We start from the raw sequence: 16,168 nt of genomic DNA, 5'->3' as shown, positions 1-16,168 counted from the left end.
AAAAAATAAGAAATATAGCAAAGCAGTAAGAGTTTAAAAAGTCAAAATCCTGAAGAAAAAAGAAAACTGGAGAAGTGAGCCCGACATTCAGCATCACTTCTCCCCTAGAAGCATTTGACAATATGTAACTGGTGAATCAGAAGATACATCAAAATAAAATACCTAGACAGAAACATGGAGAGAGAAGTAAAAGATGGAAATACAGAAAGCAGAGTAAACATGTATAATATGGGCACAAGTCTAATATACTTCTGGGATATAATTTCACATCCAACAGATCAGCAAAAACTTTAAGTCTGATGATACTAAATGTTGACAAAGCTGTGAAATTGGAATCATCTAATAAAACAGCAGAACCCTGTGAACTAGCAATTCCATTCCTATGAATATCCTAAACTCAAATATGGATTAAAGAAGAAATTGTAAAAAAAGTTCATTCAGCATTGAATTTAATAGTGAAAAAGGGTCATCAAAAGGCAGATAGATACATTCATAAATAGAAACTGTAAAGGCACCTTCATTCTTCCAGTTGCCAGGCCCACATACCTTGCTCAATCTTATTCCTTTCAATCTCTCATAACCCCACATCTAAATTATCAGCAAATTCTATAGGGTCTACTTTAAAAATATATCAAGAGTCCAATCACTTCAAACCTCCAATGCCAGCTATCTTGTCCCTAAGCTTAAATACTTGCTAGTTCTATATACTTGGAATGGTCCATCCCCAGCTCCTTTCCTTTTTTTTTTTTTCTTTTTCTTTTTTCCCCAGCTCTTTTTCTTGTGTGCAGCTCTAATTCCAGAACTACAAGTAATACAATAAATAATCCAGACAGCCATCTACTGCATGCTTAGGAACATCCTTGGATCAGGAATCAGTAAATAGAAACCCCAGCAACCTCATCTATTTCCAATAGCAGTAAGTTCAATTCAGGCTAAAACTTTCCTCAAGAGTACCTGTGGTTGAGACATAATTCACATACCATATGACTCCCCCATTTAGAGATGGGTTTTGTATATTACAACTTTTTAAGACTTGTGGCAAAATACATATAACACTAAATTTGTCACTTTGACCATTTTTAAGCGTACAATTCAGTGGCATTAGTCATATTCACAATGTTGTGCAGCCATCACCGGGCATATTTGAATTTTTAAATAATTAACATGAGAAACATTTTAACTCTGGCCTTAAAAGAGTTCACAAAATCTTAGAACAATTTACAAGTTAATCATTTTCAAAACCAAGTTAACGGCAGTAATAAAATGCTTATGTAAGGACAACGGTTAAATCAAGAAAGCACTTTGCAGAAGAATCATGGGGTGAATGTATAAGAGTTAGCAATCCACATGAAATTGTAAAATTATTTTTCAGGATTTAAAAAAAAAAAAAAACAGGAAAAAGGCAAAAGCATGCAACTCCTGAGGGCAATAGGATTCTTCCGTGGAAACATTTTAATATTTAGTGCCACAATAGGGGCAGGAATCTTTGTGTCTCCTAAAGGGGTATTAAAATATTCCTCACTGAATGTAGCTGTCTCCCTGAGTATTTGGGCTGCTTGTGCTGTGCTGACTTTGATCTCCGCTCTCAGTCACGCAGAACTGGGGACAACATTCCCTAGAAGTGGAGCACAGTATTATTTCCTCAAAAGATCTCTTGGATCCTCTGTTGCTTTCCTCAGTCTTTGGATCAAACTTTTTACTCATCCCTTAAGACTAGCTACTGAAACCTTGTTACTATCTACCTATACAATTCAGCCTTTCTATGCCGGGTGCCCAGCTCCAGAGCTACCAAAGAAGTGTCTAGCTTTGGCTATTCTGTGGTCTTTGGGACTTCTAAATACTCGAGGGGTGCAAAAAGTGGCTTTGTTTCAAACTATCAGTACTGTGACAAAGATGACTGTCCTCTGCTTCATTTCCATCACTGGGATTGTGCTGTTAGGGATTGGGAAAAAAGAGAACGTGGCCAGGTTTGAGAACGCTTTCGACGCTGAACTTCCTAACGTCTCACAGATTGCAGAAGCCTTCCTACAAGGATTGTTTGCATATTCTGGCACGTCAATCCTGAACAGCATAGCAGGTAAATCTTTTTCTGAAATAGTTTTGTCGCAGCATAAAGTTTTGTCTACAAGTCTGTGGAGAAAGATATATCTGATTTGTTTATTTGTGGGGAATTGAATTAAATCTGTTCTGCATGCTCTACATGTATGTAGTTTAATCATCATTAAGACTTGGTAGATACTTATCTATATAATACACACAGAATTTAGTGTTTTTCAGGTCACTCCCCTATCACAAACTTGGGAATTTTATAAAGTTTTCAAGAGAAAATTAAGACCACTCTCAGATTTTACCGTACTTTATTCTAACAATTTTTCAAGACATTTTGAGTTAAATATCAATTATATAAGAAATATATTAACATAATCCATTTGTAAAAAATTAAAACTATCACAGATTTTATATATCCCCTACCACATTGGTAAAATTTCACATCCTAATTTTGATTCCACAATATGTCTTAGAGAAATTTCCATATTAGTTCTTAGACATCTAACACATTCTTTTAACTGCTGCGTAATATTCCTTAGAATGACTTTACCGCACTTTCACATTAGAGGTATTTAAAATGTTTCCCATTTTTTACAATTTCAAGGACTGGTGTAATATCCATGCCTCCCTGCTTATATACACTGTTGTTTCTGCAGGGCAATGCTGCCCCCTCTGATGTCATGGTACCAAATGAATTTGGTAATAGTTGCATAGCTCTCTACAGTAAACAAAAGAAATAAATAGAAAACAATTCACTATATTTCTTTTACATTTTAAACTTATAGGAATATTAAAATTTAAGGAATATATTAAATATTGAAGTTATATAAAACTTCCAAACAAAATCTTTGCAAAAATTTTAATAAGAAACTGGAGTTTGTTCCTCTAAATATAATGTTGCTATAGATTTTATGTTTGAAATGTCCTTAATACTTTATCAAAACTTTTAGTGATGATTTCTTCAAATTCTAAATTCTTGAATTATTGAATTTTTTTATGTTCCCCAGTCAATGAGACACTTTGCTCACTCATGTAGATTACTAAAAATTTAACAGTTGATATATTTTTAAGTACTTTAGCATTTTCCTTTTTTAATTGACAAATGTAACATTGAAATTTCTTGCAATAAAATTAACAAATTTTTAAATATCAAGCCTTTTCAAATAAGACTTTAATTTACCTAGCACAAATTAATTATGCCAACAGTCACCTTGCTGCTAGTTTGGCCATTAAAAGGCACATGAGTCATAAGTGAAAATATTGGATATATATGGAGGCAGGGTTTCACAGGTCACTGCTTTTGGAACTGCATCCTCCGAGGGTCACCTAGTCAGTGGGCAGTGGTGGGTTCTGCAAAAATAAATACCCAGATGTTGGTGCACCCCTTGGCTAAAGTAAAGCATCACACTAGAGCAAGCCCAGGTGTTCTTGATAGTGATGATTACCTAAAGACACAGCGCAGTGCAGCTTTAGACCCAATTCTGTCTGAAGCACTCATCTCATTCTCCCCCTACTCCTTGGTTTGATTTGTTATCAAACAAGTTAAACCTTGAATTAAGGACAAGAATCCCATAACGGGAACTGACAGAAAAGTGTAACTTCAGATCAATATGGTTGTGTTTGAAATGTCTAGTGAAATTTTCTGGATCTGCAGACTATTAGAGCAGAAGGTCGAATGCGATGAGTACAGTAACACGGCCAGAACTTGTGGCTAATTGAATGGGGCTGGCTATCAGAACCAGCACTTCATTAACTTACCAAATTTAGAGATCTGGCTTCTTCCATCTCAAAATGGGTGATCCTCGCTAGAAAGAACTCTCTCCCTCAAGTTTGGTTCTCCGAGTTCCTGAGCTGTCATATTCCTAACTAATTGTAAACAGAATAGATAGCTTGTGTCTAGATTCTTACCACCAGCCACATATGGCTAGTGAGCATCTAAAATGTAGTTAGTCAAAGTGAGGTGCTCCATAGGTGTAAAATACACACCAGAAATCAAAATCTTGAATGAGCAAAACAATGCCCAATAGCTCATTAATACTTTTTTTATAAATGTTACATACTGCAATGATAACATTTTGGATATCTGGGGATAAATATATATATTACTAATTCCATTTCATTGGTTTTTCTTTTATGTAGCTACTAGAAAATTTTAAATTACATAAATGGCTCACAGCATATTTTTATTAGACAGTACTGCTAGAATAGGAAAAATACAAAATGTTCCCAGCTAGAGTCATTAGGCTTTTGTACCTTTTATCAGTTCATAAATGACTGTGGGCTGCTTCTGAGGGGAGAATGTAAACTTCTAGATTTTTCTAAGCAAGGCAGCTTCCTCCCCTCCCTGCCAAATCACCCAAGGACTAAGGGCAATTCTCAGGAGAAGGGTTCAGCTATAGGGAACTAGCAGTCATTATTCACAGAAGCTGGAGGAGAGGAGAACCTGCCGGTCAAGTTGTAAAGTCATTTACCCACACAGGGGATCAGGGTCACTATCTCAGGTGATTGAAGCTGTTGGGTGGACCATCCCAGCTCACACAGTTACTTACACTTCCCAGATTCAAGATAAGACATGTGATCTGAGCACTTGATGCTTCAAGTCACATATGCACAGGCTGGTTCTGTCACACTGTTGCTATAGTAATAGCGGACCCCAAGACCTCACAATTCAGCTGACATTGATTTTATAGCAATATCACCTGATTTCTTTCCAATCGGAATTTGGATGGACAGACTCTCTTCTACATGGCTTACGACAAATTTCCTTCACTGCTTGAGTAGATTCAAACAATCTCTTGACTGCCTGATGGACTCTAAATTGTTTTCCTCTTATTATTTTATTCATAACCCATAAGACCCTGAATTCTATTCACACCTTTCTTACTTATGATGACCCAGTAGTCATTTTAATACAGTAAATTTGCCTAGGTAGGAAAAGTTTGCTTGGGAGAGTAAGGATGAGAAAGGTACTTCCTCAGAGGTCAATTTGCTTGAGGGAAAGAGATGAGAGAACCGTTACTTCTGAAAAAAGGAAGAAATTACATATCTCAGATGGGATGAAGAGACATGCTACATACCAAACAGTCTTTTTTTTAAACAACTGTACATTTTTTATTTGTACAAATCTGTGGGCTGGCAATCTTTGTTGCTAACTGCAAAACCTGTTTCCCAAAGTCCATTAAGGGTCACAGCCAGGTTAGAACTCCAGAGCATTTAGGTCCAGGCCTATGCTCTTAACCACTCCCCTGAACTTCGTTTTTAAGAAAAACAGTATGATGTTTAGGAATTTTGAGATAATATGTCAATTTTAGGAATCCACTGTTGATGCAGTGTCTCCTCCCCTGAGGTAAGGCCCTTACAATTGACAGAAACTGACCCAAACATTGTTAGGTGCCTTGAGCTCATCCTTGCTTTTGGTTTAAAATTTTTATTATGTATTGGAGCTCAAAAATTTTCCCAACTGAGGACGTCTATCCAAGAGGGTGGGAGTAAGTGTCAAAAAGAACTCTGCACCTTCTGTCCAGGAAATCCATCACCTCAAGGTCCAAGAGATCTAGCTACATGAAGGCTGGAGGGTGCAGTGGTTACTGTCTAGTGTAAGACAAAACTTGGTTAAAATCCTGCCCTCACCACGTATTTGCTCTGTGACCTTGGGCAAGTCTCTTAACCTCTCTGAGTCCCTGCAGTTTCCTCTGTATTTGAAATGTAGACAAAGCACAGTATGTCCTTGTTGCTGTCATGGGTATTCAATACTACACTTTGGAAGCCTCTGTGACAAAGCAAGACATAGATGTGCTCACAAAAGGCTGCCATGGCATGGGGGAGGGGTGCATCTGTTTTCTTTTTGCACCAACTGATCCCTTTGCATAGAAGACTGCCCACTGAGTTCTTCACATAGTTCCCTCCCTCACTTCCTTTAGGTCTTCCCTCAAATGTCATTTCTCAGCTAACTTATTTAATGCATATTTCCTCCCGCCCCCCACTCTGCTCTCATCCCTGTTTCATTTCTTTCTCTTTTTTTATTGAGGTATAGTTGATTTACAACATTATATAGGTTTCATGTGTACAACATAGTGATTCACAGGTTTTAAAGGTTATAGTCTATTTATAGTTATCATAAAATATTGGCTATATACTATGCACTGTACAATATACCCTTGTAGCTTATCATTTTATACATAGTAGCTTGTATTAAATAGTCTTTTCCATCACTGTAAATCCATAATCATGAAATAGTTGGAAAAATTGGATTTTTAGTATAAGATGGTGAGAAATCCGAGCTTTCAGGCAAAACTTGCAAAGGAGTAGAATCAGTTAAGCAGATGAGGAAACAACAGACACATGAATAATACTTTCTCATCCTTTTCATTACAAAGAAGTCTTCAAAAGTCTCATAATAATATGACCTTTTCTGATGAGTTTATTTGTGTTTTTTAGGAGAGATAAAAAATCCTGGTGAAAATATTCCCAAATCTCTGATTACTGTCCTTCCCATGGTGGCTGTGATTTACTTACTGGCTAATGTATCCTATCTGGCAGTTTTGACTCCCAGGGAAATCATCTCTGCAGGTATGAATGTGTCTAGACAAAGAGGAAATAGTCACTACTACCTCCTCTGAATAAACAGGGACTCTTATATACTGCTATTTTTTCGATACACCCATAAGAGTGTAAATGTGATGTGGTCCTGCTTTGGTTTTCACAAGAAAGGAAAAATAATCATCTAAACAATCTATTAAAAAATGAGCACATGCTAAAGACTAAGGTCAAGGGTAGAAGAATGTGAAGAAGCAAGAACTGAAAAGACAATGAGGAAGAGGCAGAAGAGGAGGAAGAGAGACATGGAGGAGAAAGAGGAAAGAGAAGAGGAGAAACAGGAGCAAGCAAGGCAAGAAGGCAAAGAAGAAACACTTTGTTAGAAGATGTTCCACCCTTTAAGGTGCACCCAGGTACCTGCCCTCAAAATAGTTGTTTGGAACAAGCAGTACCACCTTCACTATCTTCATTTTTCAGATGAGGAAACTGTAGCGAGGAAAGTTAAATAATGAACAGCATTGATAAGATTCAAAAATAGGTCTCAGTCATGCTCTTCTAATGATAAAAGATTGCTTCTTGATCAGGTTATTGCTAGTAATGGATTGTAAATGTGGACATCAATTTGCGAGATCTGACCTTCAAAAATATATTCTTCTCAATTCCATCAAGCATGGTGCTCAAAGTTACACAGCTAGTAATTGAAAAAGACAGACTCAAATCCAGGTTGTTTGACTCCAAGACCTGTGTTCTCAACCACCATACTAAAATGTCTCAACACAAGCAAACCAAATCAAAGCATAACCACCACTAATAGGGCCTATTAGCAAAGCAAGCAATAGTATGAATATTTATTAATATATATTAGATGATGAATTTTATTAATACATATAATCATATAACATATACATGACTAAATGGAGATACAACAAAAAGTTAATAGTAAATGGCACCATCTGAATGATAATATTGCAAGATATCTTTTATTTCCTTTTTTATACTGTTCATATTTTCCACAATTAGCATGTTGTACTTATGATCAGAAAAAAAAAATTTAATACCAAATAATTATATTTCCACAGAATCAAGTGATGAATTTTTATGACACCACTGGGTCTTTTTTAAAAAATGTTAAATTATGTTCACTTTACTTTAAAAAGGCAGAGTAGAATTTGAAATATATTAGAAAAATTCTACAAAATTTTAATTTTTAAAAAATAATTACTCCTGAAAGAAGAGAAGTTTGGTTATCTAGAAAATTCATTTATTGAGAACAACTAACTCTTCAAATATTCTGGATAGAGGTCAAATAATACATCAACAGAAACATAGACTCCAAAACTATTGTATATACAAATAGGCACAGGGGTCTATGAACACATATAGGTTGTGTGGTTTTGGAGGGGCTGACTGTGTCACTCCAGTAACTAGAATTCCCCTGTAATGGATGTGTTTTCAAGGCCAGAGGTCACAAAGAGGATCAGTCTAGTGAGCCACACCACTGAACTGGAGTTCTGCTCTATCATCTGCATTCAAAGCCTTTACAAAACTAAGAAGCTTTGAAGTTCATTTTTTAAAAAATCGATATTTTACATGGTCCCAAAAGTCAAAAGGTGCATTTATACATCTTCTCTGAGACTAGTATAAAAATGTTATGTTGATTCTAAAAGAAAAAGAGGAATATACATTTCTAAAAGTAAAAAGAAACACACTGCTTCCCACAGTTTGGTCTCACAGGAATACAGTAACACACTAAAGGAGATTTTTTTAACTATGAAAATGAGGGGGAGAACTATAATTTGCCTTTCACCCTACATCCAAACCAGGCAGCAAGTTCTGTAAAGACCCACGTCACTAACATCTCTCTTTGGGTGTTCCCTCCTCTTCTTTCCCCCACTCAGTGCCCAGGCCCTTATTTTTCTTGCTTCATTTACAGCAATAACCTCCTAATGTATATGCTCACCTCTAACTTCCTCCTTCCAATCCAGCCTCCACTCAGTCTCTAGAGATGACTCTATAAAACACAAATCTAATCCTGTCATCTCCCTGCTTAAATATTCCACCATCTTGTTTTCTTGCATCTCCTCCCAGTCTCACTCTCACAGCTGCTGCAACCACCACACCATCACTCCATCATCACCTTCCTTCAGACCAACTATGAGCTCCTAACCTGACCATGGCAGGTTCTCCAAGATCTGACTCAAGCCTAACTTTCTATCCTCATCTCCTGCCTTCCCTTGCACACGCACACACCCTCACCACACATCAGACTTTCTAAACAATTTACTGTGTTTCCAGAATAAATACTATCTCTCTGCCTCCCTCGCAATGCCATCTCACCAGCCCCCACCTGATTTAGATGCCTTTCTCATGCTTAATGTCCCACTTATAAGATTTATTCTAAGTTTAATACACTTTGAGTCCTGAAAAGTGCCTCCTAAATCCCATGCACAAGCTAGTCTTAGAAAGTTTGAAATGTAGTGGCAAATCACCCCTTCCAATGCATTCTACTGACCAACACAGACCACAAGGCCAGACCGTATTGAAGAATAAGTAAAGAGACTCCCTTTCTTGGAAGGAGCTGCAAAAGCATATTACAAAAGGTATGGTTGCAGAGAAAGTGAAGAATTATTGCCGTAGTTTCAATCAAGCAAAGGGACTGACTTTTTTGAAATTTTTCTAAAATTTTCATAGATGCTGTTGCTGTCACCTGGACGGACAAAATAATCCCTTCCATGCAATGGGTCATTTCTTTTGGAATTTCAACTTCAATATTTAGCAGCATGTGTTGTACAGTGCTTTCGGCATCAAGGATGATCTACACAGCAAGCCAAGAAGGACAACTGCCTTTGATCTTCTCGATGCTCAATAACCACTCGTGTCCAACCATGGCTGTCAGCCAGATAATCATCTTAACTTCAGTTGTTATTATAACCTCAGATTTGATCAATTTAATAAAATATTCAGGATTAGCAATATGGTTTTTAAGAGGGTTACATATGATAGGTTTACTTAAACTAAGGTACCAGGAACCCAATCTACCTAGACCTTACAAGGTAAATCAAAATTAAAATGTTAATATTAAACTTCTATTCTCTGTCTAGGAATATAATTTCTTATTCTATATGGGATGCTTCTAACCAGTCATGAGTCAAATTTATGAAACATCTGAACCAGACCTCCATTTCCCAGCTTACTGATGTGTAATCGACTGTATGGGCTGCATTTGGTCTGATTTTTCTAGAGTAAAATGTCAAAACTGATTCTCCTCAAGGAAGACAGATGTTATCCTTATTGTCATCTTTCAGGAGCTAGGTAATAACACTTCTGAGGGGAGGGCTTTTTGCCCAGCTCAAAAGCATCTCCTCAGTCCATGAACAGATGAGGGTGATGTGGCATACTTTTCTTGTGTATGGCCTTGATAGGGTCTTTATTTTATACAATAAGATGTTAATCTAAGCCTCAGTTTAGGTGATTACAAAAATTTTGAACCTGAACTTAACTAGCAAGATAGAATCACTATCCTCTATGTAATGTCAGCAGGGCTACTGTAGGTTCCTAGAGTGTCTTTGTGCAAAATATAATAAAGCACCCCTCCCTCTAGGCAGTCCCAGCCCCGTGCCCAGGCACAGAGCCTGGTGAGCTAGATATCAGCCCCCTTTTTCCCCCTCAGATGGGTATGCTTGTATGAGTGTGAACTGCCTAAGCAACCATATGCAAAAGAAATAAAATCAGACTCACATTTGAAAAGACCGTTCTGACAATAGTGTAGAAAGTGAATTAGAAGGAGGGGTGAGCAGTTTCAGGTCAAACAGCTGGTATAGATTTTCTTAGCTTTACCCCCTTTTAACTCAGGAGAATCCTAAATCTCAGAGATTAAGTAAATTACCCTAGATAAAAGGATCAGGGCTGGGATTTAAACCACACATTCTGATTTCAGAGACCAAATTTTTGTTATATTTACTGAAAAGATAGTGATGAATTTTTTATTCTATAAAGGATCCACTGAGGAAATTTTCTCTGATCTTAGCATCAGGAATACTTGGGCCTCTTCTAAACAACTGATTTGCTTATGCCTTTTGGTGGCCTGCTTTCAGAATCTATATGGGGCTTTGTGGCATGCATTTTGTGAGCCAAATTTATTGTTTATCCATGTTTCTTTATTTCCCTCATTTCTTTTTTTAATTTTCATTTTATTTTGCCTTGGTATAAAATAAGCCATACCTTGCTATAATGTAAATCCTAAAAGTTTCCAAACAGTCTTTGTTTTATTCTTTAATCATGTTATAAATATAATTCGGTGGCCCATATAATTAAGATACTTCCTGGTTGTAGAGATTGTATGGAAAATAAAATGATAGTCCCATATTTCATGCCAGCAACCATAAAACCACTTGAGTGTGCTTGTTAAAAATCTGAATTCCCAGTCTCGCCCCTGGAGGTTCTAATTTAGTAGGTCTTAGATGGGTCTTAGGAATCGGTATATTTATCAATTATCTTGGGGATTCTTATGCAGAGAGGTCGATTGACCATATTTTAAGAAACACTAGCTTAGACAGTTTTGACTTTCTTCCCCCCCCAAAAAATGGATCCCTCTTGGCCATGTCCCAAGTTGAAAAAAGAAAACAATAATATCTTGAATTTCAGTCATCCATTTATTCAACAAATATGTAGTGACTATCTGCTATGTTTCAGGCACTCTGCTAGGCAGTTCAGAGAAATAAAGATGAATCTTTCCATCAAGAATCTTCTTAGCCTCATAGAAGAGTAAGAAATGTATACAAATCACTGTTATAAAGTTAATTAAGAAATGCCATTTGTTGAGCACATTTTACTGAAGTACACTGTATGCAATTCTTACAAAGATTTTAGGAGACCAGCATTAGATAAAAAACTCATTGCAAATGAGTCTAAGAGGACCCTTTTTCTTTCGACACTCAGACTTTATATTGAAACTGTAATAACACAGAGCACACACATATTTCAGGAATATTTGATTAAAAACCTCTGAACATAATTATCCATTAGTACCCGCCGACCCACCATGTCCTTCCTTCAGTTGTGGTAGGGGTGCAGGGCCCTGAGGGTCTCACTGAGCCGTGTTTGGGGTCCCTGTGGGACAGGCACTTGGGGAACCACCTTCTGGTTGTTCTCTGCAAATAGGTCTGAAGATCAGATTAATTAGGTAGACCAAAGTTATACTGCTAGTCAGTGTCACAAGCTCCCTGGAGAAGAACCTTCTTTATTTGTCCTAAATACCTCTGTATCCTTAAAATAGCACATGCCACTAAGCAATTCAGTGAATATTTCTTGAAAGAATGAGCAATTAAAATAACAGAGATTGCATTTCTAACCAGACTTTTCTGATTCCAGTATTTCTGTTGTTTCTATTACTTGATGGTGCTGCCCTAAGAAAGACTGACACATGCTCCCTTAAAGAAGCATTATAAACAAATATTTCAGTTATGACGTTACTGGATTTTCAAATTCCCAAAACTAAGAATGCTTCAATGATTAATACTAGAATGACATAGTTAATTTTTGATGATGTTTAAATGTATTTTTTCTATGCCTGAAAATGAAGCACTAATTTTAGTAAATAAATGACAATATCTGATGAATTGAGTAGGCATTCATGAAAACTATAGAATGAATAAAATACTGTTCCACTTTTTTACAATCATTCAGTCTGCCATTGATTTACTTTCTGTAATGTAATAGTTTGGAAACATCTGTTCCATAAGAAAGAGAATGTTCTTATGTTGTTTATAGAAACCTAAGGACAACGTCATCACTAATCTTAATCTTTTTTTAACTTTCAGGTGCCTTTGCCATTTATATTTGGATGCATAGCTATATCTTTGTTTCTGATTTTGACGCCATTGATTCAGGCTCCTAAAATAGAGCATGTCTATGGGCTTATCTTTATGTTCAGTGGACTCCTGTGTTACTGGATTCATGTTCACCTTAATCAACATTCTGTCTGTTTTGTCAAAATCACTTGTTATTTACAATTACTGTTTAATGTTTCACCACCTGAAGACCATGATGAAGGTACTTCAACAGGAAAAAATGACCTTAAAGAAATCTTTGTAAATAAGAAACTTTAAAATGTAAAATGTTTAATGAATGAATACATTCTTAAAGGTAAACTTTGCTTTAAAATATATAAACAGAAAGCCTCTACCTCCTGCCCAACCTCCAGCTACACATATCAAATCCACCACCCTAGCTACATATTCAAGCTCTTTACAATTCAAATTATTCTCTTGGTAACTGAAGCCTTAGTTCCATAGTGCCCAACATGTTTCTCACCACTTTCTTCTTGGTCAAAAATTTTAAATGCGTGCACACACACACACACACACACACACAAACGCAAAGTTTAAAAGGCATAATATGCCTTAGTCACTTAATTACTGCCTACTTCCATGTGTAAAAATTATTATAATGTCGTAAACAAGAAACTAATATAATGTATGTCAATTATATACCAATAAAATAAACAAACAAGTAAATAAAAAAACAAAAAGTCATTGCCAGGAAGATAAATTCATAGGTGCCTAGTGTATAGCAGATACTTAATATTTGTTGAATGAATGAATATAGTTGCATCAGCAAAAATAAAGAAAATATTGTAAATCTGTAATTGATATTAATAAATACTATGCATTACTTTCTACTCACTGGTCTAAACTCTTCACATTGATACCAATTAAAATAACATATTTTACTTTCAGGTCTCTGTATTTAGCCTTTATAAAGTGTGATACGCTAAATCATGGTCCTCAAAAATACGTCTAGGTCAATTAAGTTCATATCTAGTAAGAGAAGTTTATCAAAATGTTTCCCAAATTTTGTGGAACCCTAAAATCAATACATTAACTGGCATTAAAAAGGGAATATAAAGACACTAAAGTTTCTAAAATCCAGTAATAATAATAATGATTTTATTTTGTTCCTGTAAAAATAAAAATAAACAAGGCATTATTTTAAAAAAAAAGAAGGGAGAGAATGTCATGAAAACTTTTTTAAAGACTTTGAAATCGAGGTGGGGAACTTATTGGATGTCCTGTCTAGTATACCTTTCTTAGTTACTTGTGCTTTTTAATGTCTTTAAGCCATGTTACAACTCTAAGTTGTAGAATACTCATAATAATGCAAATGATTTTTGACAATAGAAATATAAGTGAATTTTGTCTAGTGGATGCAGTGATTACCATGGATACTGACCACTTTTACTTCTACTTGTAAATTTGTTTCAACATTCTTGACTGCCTATGTGTGCACATTGTTTGAATTCTCTTTTAAACTGGTTATAATATCTCACTGGTTCCCTCATTAAATAGTGAGTTAAATATTTTTTAAAATATATATGTATGTATAAGCTTATATATATTTTTATATTTAACTCATTTCATAGATATAGATATTGATATAGATAGATATAGATCTCCAGGCCCTAATCCCTGGAACCTCTGAATCTTACTTTATATGGAAAAAGAGTTTTTACAGATGTGATTAAGGATCTTGAGATGAGGAGCATTTTACTGGATTATCTATGCAGGCCCTAAATGTAATCACAGATGTATTTATAAAAGAGAGATAGAGGGAGATTAGATACAGACAAAAGAGAAGGCAGGGGGAGGCCTTCAAGATGGCGGGGGAGTAAGATGTGGAGATCACCTTCCTCCCCACAAATACATCAGAAATACATCTACACGTGGAACAATTCCTACAGAACACCTACTGAACGCTGGCAGAAGACCTCAGACTTCCCAAAAGGCAAGAAACTCCCCACATACCTGGGTACGGCAAAAGAAAAAACAGAGACAAAAGAATAGGGACAGTACCTGCACCTCTGGTAGGGAGCTATGAAGGAGGAAAAGTTTCCACACACTCAGAATCCCCTTCACTGGCGTAGACGGGAGTGGGAGGGGGTGGGCGGGGGAGGGAAGCTTCGGAGCCACGGAGGAGACCTCAGCAACAGGGGTGCGGAGAGCAAAGCGGCGGGATTCCCGCACAGAAGATCGGTGCCAACCAGCACTCACCAGCCCGAGAGGCTTGTCTGCTCACCCGCTGGGGCGGGCGGGGACTGGGAGCTGAGGCTCGGGCTTCGTAGGTCGGATCCCAGGGCGAGAACTGGGGTTGGCTGCGTGAACACAGCCTGAAGGGGGCTAGTGCGCCACAGCTAGCTGGGAGGGCTTCTGGGAAAAAGTCTGGAACTGCTGAAGAGGCAAGAGACCATTGTTTCAGGGTGTGCAAGGAGAGGGGATTCCTTCCCCATGTGCCCACAGAAGGCAGAGTGCCACCTAAACGAGCTCTAGATATGGGTGCGAGCTGCGGCTATCAGCTTGGAACCAGAGATGGGCGTGAAATGTTAATGCTGCTGCTGTAGCCACCAAGAATCCTGTGTACAAGCACAGGTCACCCTCCACACCACCCCCGGACCCACCCGGAGCCTGTGCAGCCCGCCACTGCCAGGGACCCATGATCCAGTGACAACTTCCCTGGGAGAACACATTGCTCCCCACAAGCTGTTGCAACGTCGTGTTGGCCTCTGCCACCGCAGGATCCCCCTGCATTCCAATTTTAACTATGTACCCCTCCCTCCCCCCAAACCTGAGTTAGCCAGAGCCCCTAATCAGCCGCTGCTTTAACCCCATCCTGTCTGGGTGGGGAACAGACGTCTGAGGATGACCTACATGCAGAGGTGGGGCCAAAACCAAAGCTGAACCCCAGGAGCTGTGCAAACAAAGAAGAGGAAGGGAAATTTCTCCATGCAGCCTCAGGAGCAGGGGATTAAATCCCCACAATCAACTTGGTGTACCCTGCATCTGTGGAATACCTGAATAGACAACGAATCATCCTAAAATTGAGGTGGTGGACTTTGGGAGCAACTGTAGACTTGGGATCTGCTGCCTGCCAATCCTGCATTTGCAGGCAGACTCTCAACCACTGCGCCACCAGGGAAGCCCTTTATTTTTTATTTTAATAATTTATTTTTTTCTTTTAATAATTTTTTAAAATTTCTTTTTCCTTCTTTTTTCCTCTGTTTTCTTCTGAGCTCTGTGGCTAACAGGGTTTTGGTGCTCCGGCTGGGTGTCAGGCCTGAGCCTCTGAGGTGGGAGAGCTGAGATCAGGACATTGGACAACCAGGGACCTCCCAGCCCCATGTAATATCAATTGGTGAGAGCTCTCCCAGAGATCTCTATCTCAACGCTAAGACCCAGTTCCACCCAACAGCCAGCAAGCTCCAGTGTGGGACACCCCATGCTAAACAACTAGCAAGATAGGAGCACAACACCACCCATTAGCAGAGGCTTTCTAAAATCATACTAATTTCACAAACACCCCAAAACAGACCACCAGACCTGGTCCTGCCCACCAGAAAGACAAGATCCAGACCCAACCACCAGAACACAGGCACCAGTCTTGTGTTCCAACAGCCACTGAACCAATCTTACCCACGGGGGGCAGACACACAAAAAATGAGAATTACAAACCTGCAGCCTACGAAAAGGGGACCCCAAACACAGCAGGTTAAACAAAATGAGAAGACAGAGAAACACACAGCAGATGAAGG

At 37.9% G+C, this 16,168-nt stretch overlaps 1 protein-coding gene across 2 annotated transcripts; it reads left to right on the top strand.

Annotated features, from left to right (window-relative positions):
* The first annotated feature begins 1,286 nt into the window (after window positions 1-1,286).
* Window positions 1,287-13,315, top strand: LOC112390754 (solute carrier family 7 member 13-like). Of its 2 annotated transcripts, XM_024731826.1 has the most exons (4): window positions 1,287-2,077; window positions 6,487-6,618; window positions 9,277-9,638; window positions 12,405-13,315. In XM_024731826.1, exons 1-4 carry the CDS (start codon window positions 1,411-1,413, stop codon window positions 12,690-12,692), a joined length of 1,449 nt encoding a protein of 482 aa, XP_024587594.1. In that variant the 5' UTR covers window positions 1,287-1,410; the 3' UTR covers window positions 12,693-13,315. The 2 variants fall into 2 exon arrangements, with proteins under 2 accessions (XP_024587594.1, XP_024587597.1); XM_024731829.1 differs by lacking the exon at window positions 6,487-6,618 and having other exon boundaries at window positions 1,309-2,077.
* Window positions 13,316-16,168: the final 2,853 nt, after the last annotated feature.

This window comes from Neophocaena asiaeorientalis, unplaced genomic scaffold (genome assembly GCF_003031525.2).
Source record: "Neophocaena asiaeorientalis asiaeorientalis breed wild unplaced genomic scaffold, Neophocaena_asiaeorientalis_V1.1 scaffold371, whole genome shotgun sequence".
NCBI classification, from domain to species: Eukaryota; Metazoa; Chordata; class Mammalia; order Artiodactyla; family Phocoenidae; genus Neophocaena; species Neophocaena asiaeorientalis.
This window is presented reverse-complemented; position numbering and strand designations above follow the sequence as displayed.

What these genes read in the sequence shown, in the direction of transcription:
- LOC112390754 (XM_024731826.1), top strand. Translation starts at nt 1,411, where the DNA reads ATGCAACTCCTGAGGGCAATAGGATTCTTCCGTGGAAACATTTTAATA. An exon ending in CAGGGAAATCATCTCTGCAG is followed by an intron (nt 6,619 to 9,276) that starts GTATGAATGTGT and finishes AAATTTTCATAG; the next exon opens with ATGCTGTTGCTGTCACCTGG. An exon ending in ATCTACCTAGACCTTACAAG is followed by an intron (nt 9,639 to 12,404) that starts GTAAATCAAAAT and finishes TTTAACTTTCAG; the next exon opens with GTGCCTTTGCCATTTATATT.